The sequence below is a fragment of the Pongo pygmaeus genome, chromosome 12 (assembly GCF_028885625.2).
Source record: "Pongo pygmaeus isolate AG05252 chromosome 12, NHGRI_mPonPyg2-v2.0_pri, whole genome shotgun sequence".
In the NCBI taxonomy this organism is placed as follows: domain Eukaryota; kingdom Metazoa; phylum Chordata; class Mammalia; order Primates; family Hominidae; genus Pongo; species Pongo pygmaeus.
The window spans coordinates 59716326-59739225 of NC_072385.2; the positions used below are offsets into that span (position 1 = coordinate 59716326).

The window sequence follows — 22900 nt, forward strand, 5'->3', positions numbered from 1 at the left end:
GTTTTCCATCTACTAGTTGAAGGATATTTGGGTTATTTACCAATATTCGAATTTTGAACAAAGCTGCCATAAACATTTGCATAGAGATTTTTGGGTGAGTTGTTTTTATTTCCCTTGTACTGGGATTGCTGTTGTGGGTTAAGTGTATATTTAATTTTATAAGGAACTGCCAAACTTTTGCAAAATGTCTGTATTACATAGCATCCCTGTGAATAAGCTATGAGAGCTCCAGTTGCTCACATCCTCACCAATACTTACTGTTGTTAGTTTTTTTTAATTTTAGCTGTTCCAACAAAAAGATGTAGTGTCTCGTGTTTCTTAAACAGCCTTAGAGAGATAATTGACATGCAATATGCTGTATATTTTTATAAGCATACAATTAGATTCACATGACATATACACATCCATGAAGCCATTACCATAATCAAGGTAGAACACATCTATTACCCCACAGTTCCCCCACGCTCCTTTGTAATCCTCTCTTTACATCCTAGAACCCCTACTCAAGCGACCACTGATCTACTGTCACCATAGAGTAGTTTTACATAAAGGGAATCATATAGTATGCACTCTTTTTATGTCTGGCTTCTTTTATTTGGCATAATTATTTTGAGATTCATCCATGTTGCTGTATATAGCAATAGCTGACTTCTTTTTATTGCTGAGTTGCAGTCATTGTATGGATGTGTGACACTTTGTTTATCCATTCACTCGAACATTTGGGTTGTGGGTTGTTTCCAGCTTTTAATAGTTAGAAACAAGCTGCTATGAACTGAGACAGCTTTTTTTTTTTTTTTTTTTTGGAGATGGAGTCTCACTCTGTCACCCAGGCTGGGGTGCAGGGTGCAATTCTGGCTCACTGCAACCTCTTGCCTCCTGGTTTCAAGTGATTCTCCTGCCTCAGCCTCCCGAGTAGCTGGGATTACAGGCGTGTGCCACCATGTCCAGCTAATTTTGTATTTTTAGTAGAGACGGGGTTTCACCATGTTAGCCAGGCTGATCTTGAACTCCTGACCTCAGGTGATCCACCTGCCTGGGCCTCCCGAGGTGCTGGGATTACAGGCATGAGCCACCACGCCTGGCCAAGATAACTATTTTATTTTTATTCATGGGACTCTGCTTGATATGAGACAACAATTTTTATGTCTGCTTTCAAATCAACTTTATTGAGGCATAATTTGTAGTTTATAAAATATGCTCTTCTAGGCTGGGCATGGTGGCTCACGCCTGTAATCCCAGCACTTTGGGAGGCCAAGATGGGCGGATCACAAGGTCAGGAGTTCAAGACCAGCCTGCCAGCATGGTGAAGCCCTGTCTCTACTAAAAATACAAAAATTAGCCAGGCGTGGTGGTGCACCTGTAATCCCAGCTACTCGGGAGGCTGAGGCAGGAAAATCGCTTGAACCTGGGAGGCGGAGGTTGCAGTGAGCCAAGATCGTGCCACCGCACTCCAGCCTGGGTGATAAAGCAAGACTCTGTTTCAGAAAAAAAAAAAAATATATATATATATATATAATATATATATATATATTTAAATATATTAAGTATATATTATATATAATATACTCTTCTAAAGTGCACCTAATTTGATGAATTGTAACAAATTTATACTTCCTTGTAACTAACACCACATCAATATATAGAACATTGGCTTCACCCTAAATGTTCCCTTTGGGTCCTTTCCGGTCAGTGTCCCCCACTTCCCTATCCCAAGCAACCACTGATTTGCTTTCAGTCACTCCATAATAAATCTGTAATCTCTAGCATTTTGTAGAAATGAAATGGTAATTTATTTTATTTTATTTTATTTTTTTGAGACAGAATCTTGTTCTGTCGCCAAGGCTGGAGTGCGGTGGCACGATCTTGGCTCACTGCAACCTCTGCCTCCCGAGTTGAAGCGATTCTCCTGCCTCAGCCTCCCAAGTAGCTGGGATTACAGATGCCTGCTACCACACCCGGCTAATTTTTGTATTTTTTGGTAGAGACAGGGTTTCACCATGTTGGCCAGGCTGGTCTCGAACTCCTGACCTCAGGTGATCTTCCCGCCTCAGCCTCCCAAAGTGCTGGGATTACAGGCTTGAGCCACTGCTCCCCGCCTAGTAATTAATTTTAGATTGTCATTTTGCTGAGCACATTTTAAAGACTCATCCATGTTGCAAGTATTGTTGGAAGTATCTGCAGTTCATTCCTGTTCATTACTGAGTGGTATCTCACTGTATGAATTTGCCACAATGTGTTTATCAATGTATTGTTGGGCATTGGTTATTTCCAGTTTTTGGCTATTATGAGTAAAGTTGATATGAACATTCAAGAACAAGCTGCAGGACAATTCTCCAGGTCACCTTAGACTTGCCCAGTTCTTCCCTCTTTCTCACGTGTGTTCTCAAAAATAACTGTAGAATGTGCTGGGAATGCAACATCCTGTGATAAAGAGGGACTGACAAGAACAGCTCAGGCTCTCTCTGTTCCTGTCTGCCTTTGAGAAACAAGACGTCCATCAACACTTTTGCCCAGCGTGTCCTGTGGTCCCCAGGGTTTTAAATCCAGTGTGGGATGCTTTCTAGTGTCCCTCAGCTGCAGTGCAAGTGGGATACATGCCCCACTTGTGAGAATCCATCCACCCTTGGTAGCTTTCTTGAGCCTTGGGAGATTGGCTCACAATGAATTCCGAGCTTCTGTTGTGCCTCAGGGCCAATCTGTAAGTAATAAACCCACTTCATGTAACTTGTGTGTGGGCATTCCATCTCACCATCTCATTGGACTCAGGCAAGTTGATAACCAGTGCACAATGAGCCTGCTTCACAAAATTGACACAACGAACAGGGATCAGTCTGACAGAACCATGTTTTCCTGGTGAAAGGAGGTGGTGATGTCAACCTGCGGGTGCAGAGGCTGGACTTGCAGCTGGACATTTTATGGGAAAGGAGGGGTGATACATGGGACATTAGGTCACATGCAAACACACCCTGTGGATATGAGTGAGCTGGCTGAATGGGTGGAAGCAGAGAGAAAGTAAGGTGGAGGTGAAATGCCACACAGGATCCCTTGGTTGTTAGCCACTTATGTGATTGCTCATTTCCAGGGCTGGCGATTGGGGACCCCAAACATACCCTAAAGCACTTAAGAGAAAGAAGAGGGATGAGGTACTCACATGGTCCTGAAGCATCTGAGAGGAACCCACATGCACAACGTGGCCCGTCACAGAAAGGGAGACTCAAGTCTAAAGGACCACAGTCTTAGACATGGAGAAAGGCCAAGGAAGTCACATGCATCCTGGTTGATGAATATATTTGATAAAGGGACATTGCAAACCCAAATGTCTTGGGCTGTATGGCACGGGTAGGAATGGGGCCAAGGTCGCTGGAACCCCACCAGAGGCCAATGGCTCTATACTCCTATTAAGATAAAATGGGACCAGGTGCAGTGGCTCATACCTATAATTCCAGTACTTTGTGGGGCCAAGGCAGGAGGATCCCTTGAGCCCAAGACTTAGAGGCCAGCCAAAGCAACAAAGTGAGACCTTGTCTCTACAAAAAATTTAAAAATTAGCCAGGTGTGGTGGTGTGCTTCTGTAATCCCAGCTCTGTGGGAGGCTGAGGCTGAGGCTGGAGGATAGTCTGAACCTGGGAGGTTGAGGCTGCACTCCAACCTGGGCAATGGAGAGAGACCCTGTCTCAAAAAAAAAAAAAAAAAAAAAAGATAAAATGGGGAAAGATGGAAATTCTGATTTCTTTGGAGTTCTTGGGTACTGAAGGCCACATGACAGAATTTCCAGGTTCCTTTAGGGGAAAAATTAAGCTGGTGACACCAGGAAGTTTGGGGATGAACTCGGTGACACACAGTGTTTATCTGCTTGTGGTGCTTATCTGCTTGTGGGTGGAGCCCTTTGGGCCATTTCAGGTGTCAGTGACCATGGTTCCCACCACTGAGTGCTTTGTAGGCATTGACATTTTGGTTGCTTGTGGCACAGAACATCACTGCCACCAGAGGGGCTATGACCCCTAACAGCTAAGGATTTGAGCCATAACAGTGGGGCACATCCCCTCCCACCTACCACCATATCTTGCCACATTTTTACTGACTCATGGGCCATTGCCAACAGCCTAACCATCTGGTCAGGGGAATGGCAGCAGTGATTGGACTATTAAAAGATGCCATGTGTGGGGACAAGGGCTATGGCAACAGCTTGCTGTTGGAAGGGACTCTATATGCCACTCATGTGGATGCTCTGACTACCATAGCTGCCCTTGAGAGGACTTATGTTTTTGGATACCCCATGGAACTTCACTCTGACCAAGGAAAATCCTCACTGCCCAAGCAACATGACAGTGGGCACACTCTCATGCAATACAATGGGTTTTCCATGCACTCTGTCATCCACAGGCCAATGGAGCCATTGAATGATGGACCAGTCAACTCACAAAGCAACTGAATAAAGGACATCAGGACAGCCTGTTAGTGGGGTGGCACCTCGACCTGACTAGGGCAGCGTGAACACTAAGCACTGTACTCCAATGCAAGGGAAACACAGCACTGCACACATCTTGAAAAACACTGAGCTTGGTGTGGATAGAGGTGGACCAGGTGACTTCCTGATGAGGCTGCACCTGTGAAATTCCAATCTCAGTGTTCCCAACCATTCTCTTTTCTTTTTCCATTTAGAGTGCACATCCTGTAGGTGGCCGGTGGTTCAGGCTGCCAGAGCACCCCAGACAGGCCCCTCTGACTCTAATCTAGAGCTGATACTTCCCCCAGGTGCCTCTCTTCTATGAAATCCACAGGGATACAGGACAGGACCAAGGAGTACCAGGGTGCTAGGCTTAGTGGCACCAGGAACACCTGATCCTTCCATACAGGTAGGTAACCTTATCAGACATGTCGAGTTTATACAAGACAAACCTTCCCGGACTGGACGACTGAAGCCAAAAGGCCTAGGTCATGCAACAAGCGGAATGGGTAGTCTCAGGACTGCAGCAGTCAGACTGGGACACTACACTCAGCCCAACCTCTATCACATAGGTAGGGAATACCTGAGGATGCAGGAAGTGTAAGGGGCAGGGCACTGACCTGTCAGTCTGCTTTTTCCACAAGACCACAGAAGCCTAGAAGCATAACACCTTTGTTAGGCTCTCCCAAGCTGTGGCTACCAAAGGAAAGTGCTGGATCTGTCATCCCAGACCCCATTATGTCACAGGCTACAGCAACCTTCTCGTTCTGCCAGTAGCAAACTCTACCAGTATTATAGTGGCACAGTGAATATCAACAGAACCTGAGCCCTGGCTTACTGAGTGAGGATCTAACACCTGCCACATGGGAGGGAGGTAGACTTAATTGGCCTAAGGTGGCAAAACATCATGACAACTAATAAAACCTCGGTGGGCTGGTACTTTTGACCCATTATGTTCTTACCTGGATCACTGGATCCTGGACTAGGTTGCTGCTCCAGGCAGACCTGATCAGCCTGTTTGTGACGTAGTCCTCCTGGGCCTAGTAAAATGTATTCTGGCTATGGCTCAACAATGTTGCACTGACATTGTGTCTGTCAAGGTGTTACATCGATCTGATAAGACAAACTTCCGCCTCCAGATACTAGGAGGTTGGTGGGCATATGAAATGGACTAGCTTTGCTAAAGGGGATAATCTGGGTTAAGGGCATAGACTGCAGGACAGTTCTCCAGGTGGCCTTGGACCAATTTAGTTCTCTCTCCTTTCTCACTTGTGGTTCTCTAGGATAACTGTAGAATGTGCTGGGAATGTAGCATCCTGTGATAAAGAGAGACTAACCAGAACAGCCAGGGCCCTGTTCCAGTGTCTCCTAGAAATAGAATGTCCCTCATATCCTCATATATATATATATATATATATTTTTTTTTTTTTTTGAGAGGGAGTTTCACTCTTGTTGCCCAGGCTGGAGTGCAATGGCGTGATCTCGGCTCATGGCAACCTCTGCCTCCCCGGATCAAGCGATTCTCCTGCCTCAGTCTCTTGAGTAGCTGGCATTACAGGCAAGAGCCACCATGCCTGGCTAATTTTTTATTTTTTAGTAGAGACGGGGTTTCTCCATGTTGGTCAAGCTGGTCTCTAACTCCCGACTTCAGGTGATCTGCCTGCCTCAGCCTCCCAAAGTGTTGGGATTATAGGCGTGAGCCACCGCACCTGGCCGAATGTTCTTCATGTTTTAGCCCAGTGTGTCATGCCTCCCCACCTCTTCCCCCTGCCCCTGCCCCCTGCAATTAGGCTGTTCTTGCATTGCCACAAAGAAATACCTGAGACTGGGTAATTTATATAGAAACGAGGTTAAATTGGCTCATGTTTCTGCAGGCTGTACAGGAAGCATAGTACCACCATCTGTTTAGCTTCTGAGGAGGCCCCAGGGAGCTTTTACTATTGGCAGAAGGAGAAGGGAGAGCAGGCACAGCACATGGTGAGAACTGGAGCAAGAGACAGTGTGTGTTGGGGGGTGCCACACACTTCTAAATAACCAGATCTCCCTGGCACTCACTCACTATTGGAAAGACACCAACCCATGAGAGATCCACTTCCATGACCCAAACACCTCCCATCAGGTCCCACCTCCAACAATGGGGACCACAGTTCAACATGTGATTTGGCAGGGACATATATGCAATCCATCCCTGGACCCCCAAATCTCATGTCCTCACATTGCAAAACATAATCATGACTTCCCAATCATCTCCCAAAATTTTAACTTGTTCCAGCATTAAACTCAAAAGTCCAAAGTGTCACAGGAGACATGGCCCAGAAAAAGAACTAATCCCAGCACCTTGGGAGGCCAAGGCGGGCGGATCACGAGGTCAGGTGATCCAGACCATCCTAGCTAACACAGCGAAACCCGGTCTCTACTAAAAATACAAAAAATTAGCGGGGCGTGGTGGCGGGTGCCTGTAGTCCCAGCTGCTCGGGAGGCTGAGGCAGGAGAATGGCTTGAACCTGGAGGCTGAGGTTGCAGTGAGCCGAGATTGCGCCACTGCACTCCAGCCTGAGTAACAGAGCGAGACTCTGTCTCAAAAAACAAATAAATCTCCAGCAGCGGAAATGTATGTAGAACTCATTTTGGTCAGTACTTTTCCTTGCACAGGAAGAAACTGAGGACGCCCGGTGCAACGCCCAACACAGGTTAAGACTAAGCCGAGACTCAAAACCAGACCCGGCTTCCGGTCCCAGCCCATAGATTCTTCCATTTCCTTCGCCGGAAGTGATACACAGCCCCTGTTCTCCTTCGCGTCCCTTGACGGGACCCAGGCAGGGGAGGCGGAAGAATGGGCGGGACCATGGGCGGAAGCACCTCTCTTACCGGGACCCGGAAAAACATGGCCACCCCGAGCCGGCGTATCCGGAAACTGGCTCGAAGAAGACGGGGATTGGCCATCGCTTCCGGAACTTGTGAGCTTTGTTTCGGAGCGGGAGCTCTTCCGAGACGCACTGGGGGCCGGATGGTGAGTTTTCCTTGCGCTGTAACAGGCAGGCTCCGGAGAGGGAGGGTCCAGGCAGTTTCAGTAGTGTCTTTGGGACAACGGCTGCGGGTTCTTAAGCTGGTATTTCTCAAGCGCCAACGAGGCCGGCCCCTGGGAATGCAGCACGAGAATGATAGAGTCAGTCTGTCCCCTCAAGAAATACAGTTTAGTGAAGAGACATGCAGCGGATCGGCGCAGGATTCTTTAAAGTTGTGATTGGGACCAAAAAGGAGCTAGTCCTCAGACTAAAAAGAGCCCTAGTCCCGGGGTTCTGGGCGCTGTAGTAAATGGACTCCAAATGGAGTTGAAGGGAGGGAGGAGTGCGTCAGGCGGAGATGAGAGAGGGAACTACCTGTCCGATAGGGCAGAAGCGGGGAGAAAGCTTGGTGACTTGAGCTTAGAGAAGGCCATTGCGGCGGTAGCAGAAGAGGAGAGGCAGGGACCAGATCGTAGAGTATGGAACACCGTAACACAAAGTTGGGGCTTTATAAGAGCAGCAGAATGACAAGATCTGATGTACATTTTGAAAGGATCACTGTAACTGCTGGTGACGACTGGATTATAGGAGGACAGGAATTGTGAGAAACCACTCAGGAAGCTACTGCTGTAGATGAGCGATGTGACCTAGCATATGGGAGAGAAGTGGACGAATCAAAAGTATATTTAGCAGGTGAAAATTCAGGACTTTACGGATTAGATATAGAATTTGAGTGACAGGTTGGGTCCTCAAGGATGATTACAAGTTTCTGGCCTGAGTGAGTGAATTACGCTAAACAAGAACAAACTGTTTTGAGGTTTTCTAAGGGTTCTTCCCCCAACTCAGTGTTAAAAAGCACATTTTTTTTCCTTTCATATTATGTGTACTCATGTTTTGTATGCTCACTGTAGAAAATTCAGAACATACATAACAAAATACTTTCTTTTATATAAAGGATAATAAAAATCACCTCATAACCTCACTACCCAAGATGGTCATATTTTAGTGTTTCTTTCATGTATTTTTAAAAAATATGTGTATCTTTTTATATAATTGGGATCCTACTGATTATATCTTTCTGTATCCATTTTTTCCACCTTAGCATGACTAATGATTGAACTGTGTGCCAGGATATTGTTCACAAATATTTTTTTTCCTATTTGTAACAGAAAAAGTCAAATTAATTCCAAATAAGAGATAACATTAACTTTTTGGTGTATTTTCTTTTTAATATTTGTTTAAAAGCCTTTTAAAAAACCCACATTTTGGCCAGTTTGTGTTTTGTTTTCCATTCAGATGTTTTTACTTAATGTTATTTATTGCCGTTTTTACACACCGTCAAGACCACATGTTTTAATGGTTGTTAAATAACAACTAATCCCATCATTAGCTAGATAGGTTATTTTCGACTTTTTACTGTTAAAATAATGAGAGGAACATCTTATATAATTATTGGATTCCTAATGACTTCCATCAGAAAGAGTTCTAGAAATATAATCTGCCAGGTAAAAGGATAAAATGAGTCTCAAATTGCCCCACCAAAATATTTTATTAAGAATTTGCTAGAAATTGTTTTAAAGAAATTTTTGCAATACATAGTTTTTCCATTCAAAGATATGGTCATGTCTTTCTAGTTATTCAAGTTGTCTTTTATGTTTCTTTTATGTCTTTATATATAATAACCTATCCTTTTCTTGTTAAGCTTATGTCCAAGAAAGGAGCAATATTGATTATTTAATAATTGTACCCTCTCTGCTTAATTTCCATGCGTGGAATGAATATCTTTGGGTCAAGTGTGATACTTTATTCTTTTTTTTTATTTTTATACTTTAAGTTCTAGGGTACATGTACACAATGTGCAGATTTGTTACATCTGTATACATGCGCCATGTTTGTATGCTGCACCCATTAACTCGTCATTTACATTAGGTATATCTCCTAATGCTATCCCTCCCCCCATGCTTTTTTTTGAGACAGAGTTTTACTCTTCTTGCCCAGGCTGGGGTGCAATGGTGTGATCTCGGCTCACTGCAACCTCTGCCTCCCAGGTTCAAGCGATTCTCCTGCCTCAGCCTCCTGAGTAGCTGGGATTATAGGCATGCGCCATCACGCCCAGCTAATTTTTTTGGTATTTTTAGTAGAGACGGGGTTTCTCTATGTTGGTCAGGCTGGTCTCGAACTCCCAACCTCAGGTGATCCGCTCGCCTCGGCCTCCCAGAGTGCTGAGATTACGGGCATGAGCCACCGCACCCAGCCTATTTTATTCTTTAAAATTATTTTCTTCCTTAATATTTATGTCTAGGCCTTCCTAAAATATAAATAAAATGATGAGATCAGGAAGTTGAAAAGACTAAGATAGAGTAAGACTTCATTAATACCGTAAGCAACCTCTGGTTTAAAAAATTCCTGACATTCTGCTCCTACTTGTCTGCTGGGGAAGCAGCCCTTCAACCATGCACCTGAGCCTGCCTCATCTGAACAAACAGCAACCAGCTGGGCCCCTTGGCGTTTCCCTGGGGATGACAACAGAACAGCTCAGAAGGGTTAGGAAGACAACATCTCATGAGGATGCCAAATGGGCTTTGGCGATGGATTTTTCTAGTTTAACACTTTTATCAAGTTACTTTCAAAGTTATTGAATATTTGTTAAGAAATAAGTTCTAATGTTAACTTTTAAATGAAATCTCTTGGTCTTTTCATTTTGTGTGCAGTAGAATCCTGCTTATCTGCGAAATGCAGTTAACACATCAGCTGGACCTATTTCCCGAATGCAGGGTAACCCTTCTGTTATTTAAAGATGTAAAAAATGCGGGAGACTTGAGAAGAAAGGCCATGGAAGGCACCATCGATGGATCACTGATAAATCCTACAGTGGTAAATATAAATTTTAAGAATGAATGAGCCTGCTGGGTGCGGTGGCTCACGCCTGTAATCCCAGCACTTTAGGAGGCCGAGGCGGGTGGATCACCTGAGGTCAGGAGTTGAAGACCAGCCTGGCCAACATGGTGAAACCCTGTCTCAACTAAAAATACAAAAATTAGCTGGGCGTGGTGGCGGGCGCCTATAATCCCAGCTACTCGGGAGGCTGAGGCAGGAGAATCATTTGAACCCTGGAGGCGGAGGTTGCAGTGAGCCAAGATTGCGCCATTGCACTCCAGCCTGGGCGACAAGAGCAAAACTCTGTCTGGAAAAAAAAAAAAAATGGCCAGGCATGGTAGCTCACGCCTGTAATCCCAGCACTTTGGGAGGCCGAGGCGGGCAGATCACGAGGTCAGGAGTTTGAGACCAACCTGGCCAATATGGTGAAACCCTGTCTCTACTAAAAATACAAAAATTAGCTGAGCATGGTGGTGGGCATCTGTACTCAGGAGGCTGAGGCAGGAGAATCGCTTGAGCCTGGGAGGCAGAGGTTGCAGTGAGCCGCGATTGTGCCACTGCACTCCAGCCTGGGCAACAGACCAAGACTCTGTCTCAAAAAAAAAAAAAAAAAAAAGAATGAATGAGCCATACAGGGCATTTAAGTATACATTAATATTTGTGATGTTATAGGGTAGCCTAAAATTCTGTCACTGTTAGGGAAAAAATTCTTGTCCAAGTCAGATGCAGCCAACTTTGACTATAACAGTGAACAGAGGCAGAAGTGCTAGGTCCTGCCCTAGGAAACAGGAAACGTTGTGGTCTGGGTCTAATATGGGAAATGCCTGGATCTCCAGCTTCTCATCTTTAAAATGGGAGTTCTTAACAAGACAGTCTGTAGAGGAGGAATAGTGTAGTGGTTAAGAGTACACACAGAGGCCAAGGTGGGTGGACTGCTTGAGGCCTGGAGTTTGAGACCAGCCTGGCCTACATAGTGAAACCATGTCTCTACTAAAAATACAAAAAGTAGCTGGGCGTGGTGGTGTGTGCTGGTAGTCCCAGCTACTCGGGAGGTTGAGGCATAAGAATCACTTGAACCTGGGAGGCAGAGGTTACAGTGAGCTGAGATTGAGCCACTGCATTCCAGCCTGGGCAGTGGAGCGAGGCTCTGTCTCAAAAAAAAAAAGAGCACACGCAGTGCGATCATGTTACTGGGAATTAATCCCAGACCTACTACTTAGGCCTTTGAACAAGACATAACAAACCTTATATAGTGCTTACTGCATTCCCAGCATTGTTCCAAGTGCTTTACGTATACTAACTCGCTTAATCTTTACAACAGCCTATGGAGTGAATACTGTTTGATCAGTCTCTAACAAATAAAATGCTAAGGAACTTGTGTAAGTTCCTTAGGTGATAGGTGACAGAGATGGGATTCAAACCCAGACATTCTTTGCCTCAATTTCCTCATCAATTACATAGTACTACTACTACTGCTACTACTAATAATAATAGTGTCAATTTCATAGGGTAGTTTTGAGGATTAAAGAAAATAATACAAGTAAAATGTTTGGAATATGATCATACCCATAATATTAGCCCTCAATTAATGTTATTTAAAAAATTTTTACTATTTGCCTGAGTTCCTTGCAGCTTTAAAATTCTGTGATTTCCTGACTACCCAGGCCCTTGGGATAATAGCTTTTTTTTTTTTTTTTTTTTTTGAGACAGTTTCACTCTTGTTGCCCAGGCTGGAGTGCAATGGCACGATCTCGGCTCACTGCAACCTCCACCTCCCGGGTTCAAGCAATTCTCCTGCCTCAGCCTCCCGAGTAGCTGGGATTACAGGTGCATGCCACCACGCCCGACTAATTTTTGTGTTTTTAGTAGAGACAGGATTTCGCTGTGTTGGCCAGGCTGGTCTTGAACCCTGACCTCAGGTGATCTACCCATCTCGGCCTCCCAAAGTGCTGGGATTACAGGTGTGAGCCACCGTGTCCAGCCGGGATAATAGTTTTGAAAATACAGACCATAAGAACTGTGATGAAGTAAAACAGCTTGACACTGGAGTTAACCATGAATTACCATGTGTTTTCAGGCACTGCAGATTCTCCATGTGTAATTAATTCTTTTTGCTTGCTTTGGTAGATTGTCGATCCATTTCAGATACTTGTGGCAGCAAACAAAGCAGTTCACCTCTACAAACTGGGAAAAATGAAGACAAGAACTCTATCTACTGAAATTATTTTCAACCTTTCCCCAAATAACAATGTAATGTAGACTTTCCTATTTCTGTTGACCTTGTCATAATAACATATGTCTTCCTCAGTGTTGGGTTGGAGGCTAAATTCCTGCAAGCCAGTGGTTAGTAATAAACCAAAATAATAGTGAAGAGAGCTCTGGACAGACAGTTGAGGTTTAACCCTGCCTCTTACTAAGACAGTTTATGTATGAGTAAACAAAAATTTAGCTAAATTAAGCGAGGTTAATTTTATCTGTTCTTACCATATAGGGTCAGGAAGACCCCTCAAGTATTTTTGCTTGAGAAGCTGACAGAAATCTAAATGATAAAACATTAGGCGTGGTTATTTTGTATGCTAGCATGCATATCATTCTGTCTTCCCGTAAACTCCTTGAGGGTGGGATCCATGTCTTTTTCATATACCAGGAACTTGCTTGTACCTGTAACAGTCCTTAACACATCCTCACTCACACACCCAGTACATAGGAAGAGTTTGTGGTTTGAAATACTTATAGTAATGCTTTTTCAATGAAAGTTATCAAGCTAAAGACATCACACATGTAGCACATGAAAAAAATGACTGCAATTTTGCTGATGAAGTTTTAGTATTACTGCTGCTATTAATAACAACCAGGTACTAATGTCATCTAGAGAAAAGTTAGGAAACCTGTAGCATAGGTTAAAATACAGATGATTGACAAGTTTATAAAATGCAGTTATCTCAGCATGGTAATAGAGATTCCCAGTGCCTGGAATAAAATTTACTAATTATGGTTTCCTTGAGATCATTAGACATAATTCAGAAAACTCTTGAATTCAGTAAACATCTGTTGAACTTTTCCCCATTCCATTTACAGTTCTAGGGGCAGAAGAGGCAAATATGTTCCTGAGGAGAGGCAGATAAACAAGACAAGTTAAAAAGCCCTGAGATAAATGATATAATGGGAAAATGAATTCAAATCTAGGGGTACAGCAATGAAGCCATTCATTTTGGAGGGAGGAGGGTGTGGTGGGGAGTGGCATCAGAACTGTGGACCTTGAAGCATGTGTTCAGCAGCCAAGCCATGAGGAGAAGGGACATGTGAGCAGAGGACAAAGCTTGAGCACAGGCAGAAGGGCATGAAATGTGACTGGACCCCCAGGCAGGCTGGACTGGCCAGAAGGCGGAAGCACCTGGCTGGAGGGCCACTTGGCACCAGAGGGAGGAGGTGTTTTTGTGCAGCGCCAAGAGGCTGGGCTTGATTCCATAGGAACAAGGCGTACCTTTAAGCAGGGAGTGCTTTTGAGGAAGTACCAATGGATGTTGGAAAGGAATCATTAAAGTGAAAAACTAGGCAGTGAGAACTGTTAGGACATGAAAAATAAGAGCCTGACCAAGGAAGAAGGCAGATCAGGAAATGTTTCAGACATAGGAAACAACGGTTAATGATCTTGTTTGTTTTTTTTTTTCATTTTTTTCCTCTTAGATTTCAGAGGCTTTGAAAAAATTTGGTATCTCAGCAAATGACACTTCAATTCTAATTGTTTACATTGAAGAGGGAGAAAAACAAATAAATCAAGAATACCTAATATCTCAAGTAGAAGGTCATCAGGTTTCTCTGAAGAATCTTCCTGAAATAACGAATACTACAGAAGTCAAAAAGGTTTGCCAGTCCATATTTTTAGAAAGAGTGTGATAGATGAGCAATAATGCTGATGCTGTTTGCCTGTTGATCACCAGAGCTCCTTGTTTTTTGAACTTTTGAGAAGTTAATCTAATTTTAAAAATTACTTAAAAAATAATTACAGATACAAAGAACTGGGAGGTGTGGTTTATGTAAAATGTAATTACAAACTCAACTGACATAACCATTCTCCACATTAAGAAAGAGAATACCTTTAAGTATCAAACTTACATAGTATATTTAATATCCTTTTAAAATTGATAGAAATTTGGTTTTTATGTTCTTGAGAGTTACTCCCATAGCAGCAATTTAAAGGGAATACAAGTAATGAATTGCCATCTACTTTGAATATTTTAATCACATTTGTTGTTTGTTATACCATGAACCCAATAAGTGAATGAGGAATAATTTCACTTACACATGTTTGTATAATGACAATTAGTAGTGAATGATGATATCAGCAAGTCATAATTTGTCTTTCATTTTTACAGATATATAAACTCTCTTCACAAGAAGAAAGTATTGGGACATTATTGGATGGTATCATTTGTAGAATGTCAACAAAAGATGTTTTGTGAAATGTCAGAAATATTAACAGAAATTCTCAGCATTAAAGAAAACATTGATTTTCCTTTCCTGACTATAAAACTAATATATGTGCATTATAGAAAAGTTTAAATCACAGAATGGTATAAAAGAGAAAAAAAAAAGGCCAGGCATGGTGACTCACACCTGAAATCCTAGCAATTTGGGAGGCCAAGGCAGGTGGATCACCTGAGGTCAGGAGTTCAAGACCAGCCTGGCCAACATGGTGAAATCCCATCTCTACTAAAATACAAAAATTAGCTGGGCATGATGGCAGGTGCCTGTAATCCCAGCTCTTCGGGAGGCTGAGACAGGAGAATCGCGTGAACCTGGGAGGCAGAGGTTGCAGTGAGCTGAGATCGTGCCATTGCACTCCAGCCTGGGCAGCTGAGCGAGACTCCGTCTCAAAAAAAAAAAAAAAAAAAAAACACTTGTAGTCCTACCTCATCGTATTATAAAAGATAATCAGTTACTATTACTTGTTATTGCCTTCTAGAGTTCTGTTTCTATTCAAATATATTTTATTTTTATATAATTAGAGTAAAAATTGCAAACACTTATGGAATGCCTACAGTGTACTAGGTTCTTGCCTTAGTGATTTTTTTTTTTTTTTTTTTTTGTAGAGATGTGGTCTCACTATGTTGCCCAGATTGGTCTCAAACTCCCGGACTCAAGTGATGCTTCTGCTGTGCCTCCCAAAGCGCTGGAATTACAGGCATGAGCCACTGAGCCCAGCTGGTTATTGTTTTTGTTTTTAAATTTTTTGCCTTGGTGATTTTATATCCATCAGTTCACCTCCCTCTCCATACTTACCATGGCTACTCCAGCTAACCCTTCGCAAGCCTCTGGATCCTGGTTCTAAGTGTCTTTCACTTCTAGGAACTCATTTAATTCTTGCAGCAACCTTATGAGGTAGATACTGTTGTTACCCCCATTTTACACACAAGGCCCAGGGGCAGCTACTGTGCAGAGGCCTGGCGGCTCCAGCTGAGGGTGGTCACTCAGAGGGACACCTCGGCAGAGCTCCCACCCTTCTTCCTGGCAGAGGCCCAAGTGGAAGTGGGGGTGTTCCTCGTGAGAAGAAGAAAGGTTGTGCCAGGGGGACTCTGAGGGTGCACATGGAGCCTGGGCAAGGAGGGGCAACCAGGGCCACAGCAGGACTGGTGCCCCTGCTCCCAAGAACCCCCAACAACTGTACCCTTGCAGTGCCACTGTGAACCTGCCATTGCCCCTTGGCCTCCAGAGGGCAAAGAGCCATGTGTGGGAGGGGGAGTCAGAACGCAACCCCAAGAAGTCAGACCCCAGCTGCTGAGGCAGGTCCGTGGCCCCAGCCTGGGGCCTGCCTCAGCACTCTTCTGAGCACTCTCACCTCATCCCTGACCCTGTCAGGTTCTTGGGAGGGCTCTGTCTTCCTCCTCCACATTGACATTCACCTTGTCCAACACCTGGCCCCCTGGCAGGATCCTCATTTCCCAGTCTCCCTTCTTCGGAGGTGCACTGGGCAAGCGGAGCCAGGCCTCTTGGGTCCCCTGGAGTGGAAGGAGGTACAAAATGGAATGGGTAAAGTATAACTGCCACAGGCACTCACCCAGGAATGTCAGCAATGAAAGAGAATGAATTCCTCTTTCCAGGCAGTATGGAGTCCCAGGAAGACTCTAAGTTCTGCTACTGATGGATGAATGGGGTGCCTGTAGAGTGTGGAAGGCCTAGGCATGGGTTCTAAACTCCTTCCCAGCTGCCTGACCCCCAAAGTCCGTCCTCTGGCGGTGGGGAAATAGAATTACAAACAAAATCTATCCCAGCAAGCCTCTCTGCAGAGGTAGGAGAGGAAGAAAACACTTTCATCATTGAAGAGGCATTAACTCAGAGTGAGATGTGCATCACAGGCAATGATCCGCTAAGATGCTGCAAAGGCAGAAGGAAATCTTATCGCTAATCTAGCCAGTGGGTCCAACCCATTGCTCACTGCACACATTCTCAAGAAGAGTAATGCCTGGTCCTCAGATCAGTGGACTTCTCAGCACCTTTGGCCACACCCGTTTCATTGGAGATTCAACCTCAATTTACCTGACCACCTGCATTTGCTAATTACCTTGTTACAAAGGAAAATAAACTCTTACCTTCACGACAGGAGGTAGATTTACCACTCACAGCAGATGTTAGGCCCCTACCATGCCACAGAGACTGGCAGATAGGGCCCTGGCTGCTCTGATGATGATGTTTCAAAGACGGGCTCCCAGGTCCTTCGGGAACACAGTCGTGGGTTGCAAAGCTGGCAAGAGGCTTATTTAGCTGTCAGAAAGCATTGCATGCCCCTCAAAGGGGCAGAGGAAGATTTACAATGACAAGTTTTCCAAAGAAAAGGCTCTGAGAGAGGACACCGCTTCCCTTGTTTTTAACAGGGAGAATTAAGCCTCTTCATTGTCTTTATTCTTTTTTTTTTGTTCCAATTGCCCTAACAGTTTCTGAGAGCAGTGTTCCATGACTCCTCAGTCAGGCCACCAGTTCTTCCGAGCCCAACACAGGGTCTTTGGTGTGAAAATTTCTGTTTTTCCCTTATTGCTTAAAAAAAAAAAAAAAAAAAAAAAGCCACTCAGCTTGCTTAGTATTTTGCATAAACCTGCATTTCCCTTCAAGAAAACTTTAGCTCTGAGGAAGTGAGGTGAGATGTGGTTAAGGCACCTCCCCAGGCTGGGCTGCTGGTTTGCCCCCGCCCCTCATATAGGCTTCCCTGGTCACCCCTCACTGTCGCAAAGTAAGACCTGAATATGAAAGCTTTCACATGCAGCCCAGATCCACGCACCTTTGGGTTTGCACTTCAGGCATTGTCTGCAGCAAGTGCTCAGTCCAGGCCAGCTTCCAGAAGCTCCAAGACTCATCCCTTTATTCAGGAATTGAAAATGAACTGGAACTGAAGACTTTTAAACTGGAAGACATTTCAGAAATGATCAAATTTAATAGTTCCCAAGCTTTTGGAATCACAGAGACCTTCGAAGATCTGATGTAGAAAGTGAGCCCACAAATTTGCACACCATTGCGAGTTTAAGGAGCCCCTGGGTTGCCCGTGAAGCAGCCCTTCACGTTTTAGTTGAGGAGGCTGCAGCTGAGCCCTGTCTCCCAAGGCAGAGGTCTGGGCTTTTAGTGGGAAAAATAGCACCCACGTCACAGCAGGCAACAGAAGCTGACTGGCTATGCTAAGTCTGATTAAGAAAACTCTGGTGAGCGTTTTTGAGAGGCTGCATTTTAGGGGCTTAGTTTCAGGTTTTCTGTGTGGCCGATCAGTTCTGTGTTCAAGGCTGGCTGCCAGGAGTGGACTTTAATTGCTGGGCCTACACATCAGTGTTGCAGAGAGGCTGACGAACTGCATCAACAGTCTCTTCCCTCTGTCCCACTGAGGGCAGTCTCAGTGACAGGAGCCTCTGTCCCTGACCCCAAACCGTCCTGTCCTCCACTCTGTGGGCTTCTGAAAGGAACAGAAAGGGCCAAGGCTGAATCCGCATCTGCACTTGGGGAAAGGAATCTCAGCAGAATCCGGGTGGCCCACAGTTCCCTTATCCCATGAGCCACGGGGTTCAGGGTTCAGGAAAACCCAACCAAGCGCCCTGCATCATGCTGTGAGGCTGCCCTAAGGCCTGCAATCCTGAGACCCCCAACCAATGGAAAGGCCCCCTCTTAGTCAAGGGGACCCCAGGGAAATCTGAAAATGAATTCCTGGCCGTGGTGGAAGGGGAGGTGAGAGACACCTCATGAAAGCCCTGCGCCTTTGGAGTATAAAATAGGCATCGTTAGATTATTCAGAATGGACTCTGTGACAATCAGGTACAGATTATGAACAAGACCCGAGGCCATGCAAGGCAAGAATTAACACACACCCTAGAAACCACAGCGTCTCCTTCAGTGGGTTTAAATTGACCCAGGATACTGTGGCTGACGTTCCTACCTGACTCTGGGACAGCATCACGTGGCAGAGGCAGATCCTCTCTCTGAACTGAAGCGTTCCTGTGTACCAACTTCACGTCTTCAGACAAAGCTGAACTCTCAACCAATTGCCAATCGGAAAATCTTTGAATCCACCTATGACTTGTAACGCCCCCGACTTCAAGATATCCCACCTTGTTAGGCCGAGTCAATGTACACCTTCCATGGATTAATTTATGATGTTACTCCAATTCCTGTCCCCCCACATGTAGAAAACAACGGCCCCAGCACATGTTTTCAGGACCTCTTGAGATCCTCAGGCCATGGTCACTCATATTGGCTCAGAAGATGCCTCTTACAGATCATTTAAGAGTTTGGTGTTTTTGTTAACAAGCCCAACCACAGGCCTTGGCATACCGTTTGCTCAGCTTGGGAATTCCCAGACCAGCTACAGGCCCCCGCCTTCTCCCAACCAGCACACTTTTTGTCTCCATCCACCATCAGTTCCACCTGTGGTCACCCAGGTGGGCCTCTGCCGGCTGCCGATCTGCACCTGTTTCCCACCCCTCCTGATTGCAGGGTGCCCCCTCTGTGGGCAGTGCTCCCTGTCACTCAGCCCCTCAGCCCCTGAGCTCCCTGGGGTTCTCCATCTCTATGGGGTGCTGGTGTCCTCGGGCCAGGACTCCTTTAGTATAACCTGGCTCCTGCTATGAAATGTACAGTCCCCAGAAAGTGTGACTGAGTCCCGATGTAAACCTTCTCTGTCACCTGGAATGCAGGGCATAGCCCTCACCTTTGTGCTGGTGGTGAGCAAGGAAGCAGAGAGCTTCAACTGGGTTGGCAAACAGCGGATGTCCTATGCAGTGCCAGTCTTGGGAGGAAGCTGACGCCGTGCACAGAATGGCAGAAAAACACCAGGTCAAACCCACTTTCAGGTCACCCTGTCTGTCTTCCTAGAGTTGGTGGTTTTTTGAGCGATTAGATCACCTCTGTTACTTAAGGTAATTTTAGGTGGCTTTTTGATACCTGTGATGTAAAACTCCTGACTGTCAAGTTCAGTCTCCTAACAAAGTTATTCTGGATGTGATGTCTCCACCATTGTCCTGTTCCCGGAGCCCCATCAGGTGTGTCCTCCTGGGTGGCAGCCACGCCTCTGATATCTTGTGCCTTCATGCCAAGCCCAGGCCCGGCACACTGCAGATTCTCAGCCTGTTGGGCTCCCTTGCTCCAGGCTCATTCCCTGTGACCACATAGGGGAATGCACTGGGGAATGCACTCCCTACTGTGTTACAGCCTAGCTCTTTGACCCTAGGGTTTATGATTATCAAAAATTAAGGAGCCAACCAATGAGGGGGCAGCCAGCCTGCTTTCCAGAGATGGGCGGGCCCTGGACACTATCTCCTGGATGCCAGTGAGCGGCTGAGAGCTGAAGCTCCCTGGACGCTCAAGGCTCTTGTGGTGACAGGTGAGGGGACTGGGTGGAAGGACAGTGCTCTGAGCATGCACCTTCCTTGGGATCTGGAGGCTGGGCTGTGTTTTGTGCTTGGCTCTTATGCCCCCTCAGCAACGTAAACATTTGTTATCAAGGGGGAAGAAGTCTTTGCTGAAACTTGTGCTTGGACACAGGATTTCTGTGATGTATGGTCCCTGGAGGAGGACTAAAGGGTTGGATATGTGGCCTGCCTGCGGTAGGTGCCCCCTCAATGCACCAAGAAGCTGAGAGAGCCAGGAAAAGGGAACAGAGGGAGGAGTGGGTAGTTCATCTATCAAGGCTTTGTAAAAGTTATTTCATTCAATCTTCAAAACAACTCTAGAAGGCAGGTTTTCTTCTCCCCTGTTCTATAGATGAAGAAATGGAGGCTCAGAGAGGTTAAGTGACATGCCCAAGGTCACACAGCTAGAAAGGGATGGAGCTAGATTCCAATGCAGGTCTTTCTGACCCTACCTTCTCCCAGTGGCAGAGGCCTGCTTCCTCATGGGCAAAAGCGGAAAGACACACCCTTGAGCAGGTCTCCCTGTTCCTGCAAGGCTGGAAGCCATGAAGGCACTCACATGGTTTCCTCTCTCTTCTCCAGGCCTGGTGTAAAGGCATGCAGGGAGGCCTAGCTCTGTCTCCTGGACTTAGAGATTTCAGACACAGAAGTCTGTCCATGGCTGCTTATCACATCCGCAAATACCAAGAGAGCAACCACAAGTGGGTCGTGGGCTTCTTCTCCAGGGGGATGAATGAGCATGCCCTGACCACCTTCCGGCAATTGCTAAAGCTGCCCTGAGCACTTGTGCTCTTACTTGTGGGGCCCCTCACCCTACTCCTGGTCTCTGGCTTCTGGCTTCTGGCCCTCCTTTTCAGCCTCAGCCTCCTCCCTGCCCTGTGGTTCCTTGCCAAACATCCCTGGAAGAAGTATGTAGACAGGACATTGCACACAGACATGTCTGGCATCACCAAATCCTACCTGAGTGAGCGTGGCTCCTGCTTCTTGGTGGCTGAGTCTGAAGAGAAGGTGGTGGGCATGGTGGGAGCCCTGCCCGTTGATGATCCCACGTTGAGGGAGAAGCTACTTCACCTCTTTATGGCCTTGGGCACTGTCGTCAGGGGATAGCAAAAGCCCTGGTCAGGACTGTCCTCCAGTTTGCCTGGGACCGCGGTGATGGTGAAGTTGTCCTTGGCATGAATACGGTGCAGTTTTCTGCCCTGGCTGTCTACCAGAGCATGGGCTTTGAGGAGACGGGTCAGTCCTATCTCACCGTGAGCGGCAGGCTAGTGGCTGTTGCTACAGTTCATTCCATCTACCGCCTCCCTTCTGCTCAGGCAGGGGGTCTGTGATATCTTTGTTTGTGTGTCCGTCAGAATAGAATCCACTCTGCTGTAGCATTAAGCAATCCCCAACCTTTCAGTGCATTGACACAATAAAAGCTTATTGTCCATTCTCATCTGAGTCCCTCATTTGATTGTGGGGTGGCTTCTGGGGTTCTGCTTCATTGAGTCTTTTTGGGCCTTGTCTGTTGATGAAAAGAATCAAACTCTGTAACATATTTTAAGAGATTTATTCTGAGCCAAATATGAGTGACCAGGGTGTAAGAGTTAAAGAAAGAGGAAAGAAACATGAAAAGTGGCTCAACAGTCAGACAGGTTTATTTTGGAGAATAAATCTGAGAGGGGCTTTGGCTGATTTCAGTCAGGAGCACTCTTTCTTACAGACTAAGAGCATTTAAGGGTTTTAGAGCAAGAGAGCTTATCACAGGCTTGGAATGTTTCTGTGTGAAGGAGAATTTTATTGCAGGGTTGGAATGTCTCTGATTGGAGGAAAGGTTACCTTGGGGCTGACATCTCTCTGGCTGGAGGGGAGGTTATCTCAGGGCTGGCATGTATGTCTCTGGTCAGGAAGGGGTTTATCTTTGGGTTGGAATGTTTCTGGTCAGAGATGTCATTTGTGGTTTATGGTCTTGCTGACATTAGCCATTAGGCTGATGCCCTTTGGGTTGGAATTAGGTAGTTTTTAATCAAGGGGAACTTTAAAATAGTGGTGCTTGTCCAAGATGACAATGCTCCTGCTCTGTTAACCTAGACCCTGTAGTTTTAAAAAAGGCGAGGGGTGGCATGTTCTTTCTGGCTACTTCCTGCTGATGGGAGGATGGAGAGTTTTCTGGTCTCAGATTGACTGTAGGAGTAATGCTATCTGTAGATGTTTTGGGGTAGTTGTCTGTGAAATGGCCATGATCCTGTCAGTTAAAAATCTTTGAAAAAGATTAATTAGGCAGGGTAAGAACATTAGTCCTAGGCATATCATTAGGAGAGGGCCCAGAAATGGGATAACCCATGCTATGATTTTGTTCCCAAACCAAGAATCTGTTTGGTTGTTTTGGTATTCCCTTAGCTTTTTGGCCCTTTCTATAAGTTATTTAGCAGTGTTTCCTACTAGGCCCAATTGGTTGAGATAGAAGCAACATTCCTTACCTAATGAGAGGCAGAGGCTCATGTTTGGAAAGGCCCATGTGTTATTTTCTGTTAGTAACTACTATTACAAGACAAATCATGGTAGGACTGATTTGCCTTATTATACTTGGTTTAATTATTTGCATACAGTGCAGCAAGAATAATTATTTGTTACATAGCCCTTTTAAATTGGCATTGATGGAACTTTGTTCCATAGAAGGAATCTGAGATAAGATCTTTTAGAGCTGA

General features: G+C 45.4%; 2 protein-coding genes and 1 pseudogene across 8 annotated transcripts in view; all 3 read left to right on the plus strand.

Moving 5' to 3' along the window:
* TPRKB (TP53RK binding protein) overlaps nt 1-21648 on the plus strand; it is a 38932-nt gene extending 17284 nt beyond the window's left edge. Inside the window, exons 2-7 of one of the 7 annotated variants that reach the window (XM_054473511.2) lie at nt 4663-4856; nt 7100-7457; nt 10164-10326; nt 12457-12579; nt 14017-14193; nt 14706-14845. In XM_054473511.2, the coding sequence (XP_054329486.1) occupies nt 10186-10326; nt 12457-12579; nt 14017-14193; nt 14706-14792 (528 nt within the window). In that variant the 5' untranslated portion in view covers nt 4663-4856; nt 7100-7457; nt 10164-10185 and the 3' untranslated portion in view covers nt 14793-14845. The other 6 variants (XM_063649348.1, XM_063649347.1, XM_063649349.1 and 3 more) reach the window with 6 other exon arrangements.
* The window catches only part of LOC129025986 (putative N-acetyltransferase 8B), a 34352-nt gene continuing 31593 nt past the window's right edge, over nt 20142-22900 (plus strand). Inside the window, exon 1 of the mRNA XM_063649344.1 lies at nt 20142-20182. The gene's annotated coding sequence lies outside the window, so the exon portion shown is untranslated. The remainder of the gene's footprint in view (nt 20183-22900) is intronic.
* Nucleotides 20808-21648, plus strand: LOC129025968 (N-acetyltransferase 8-like; annotated as a pseudogene).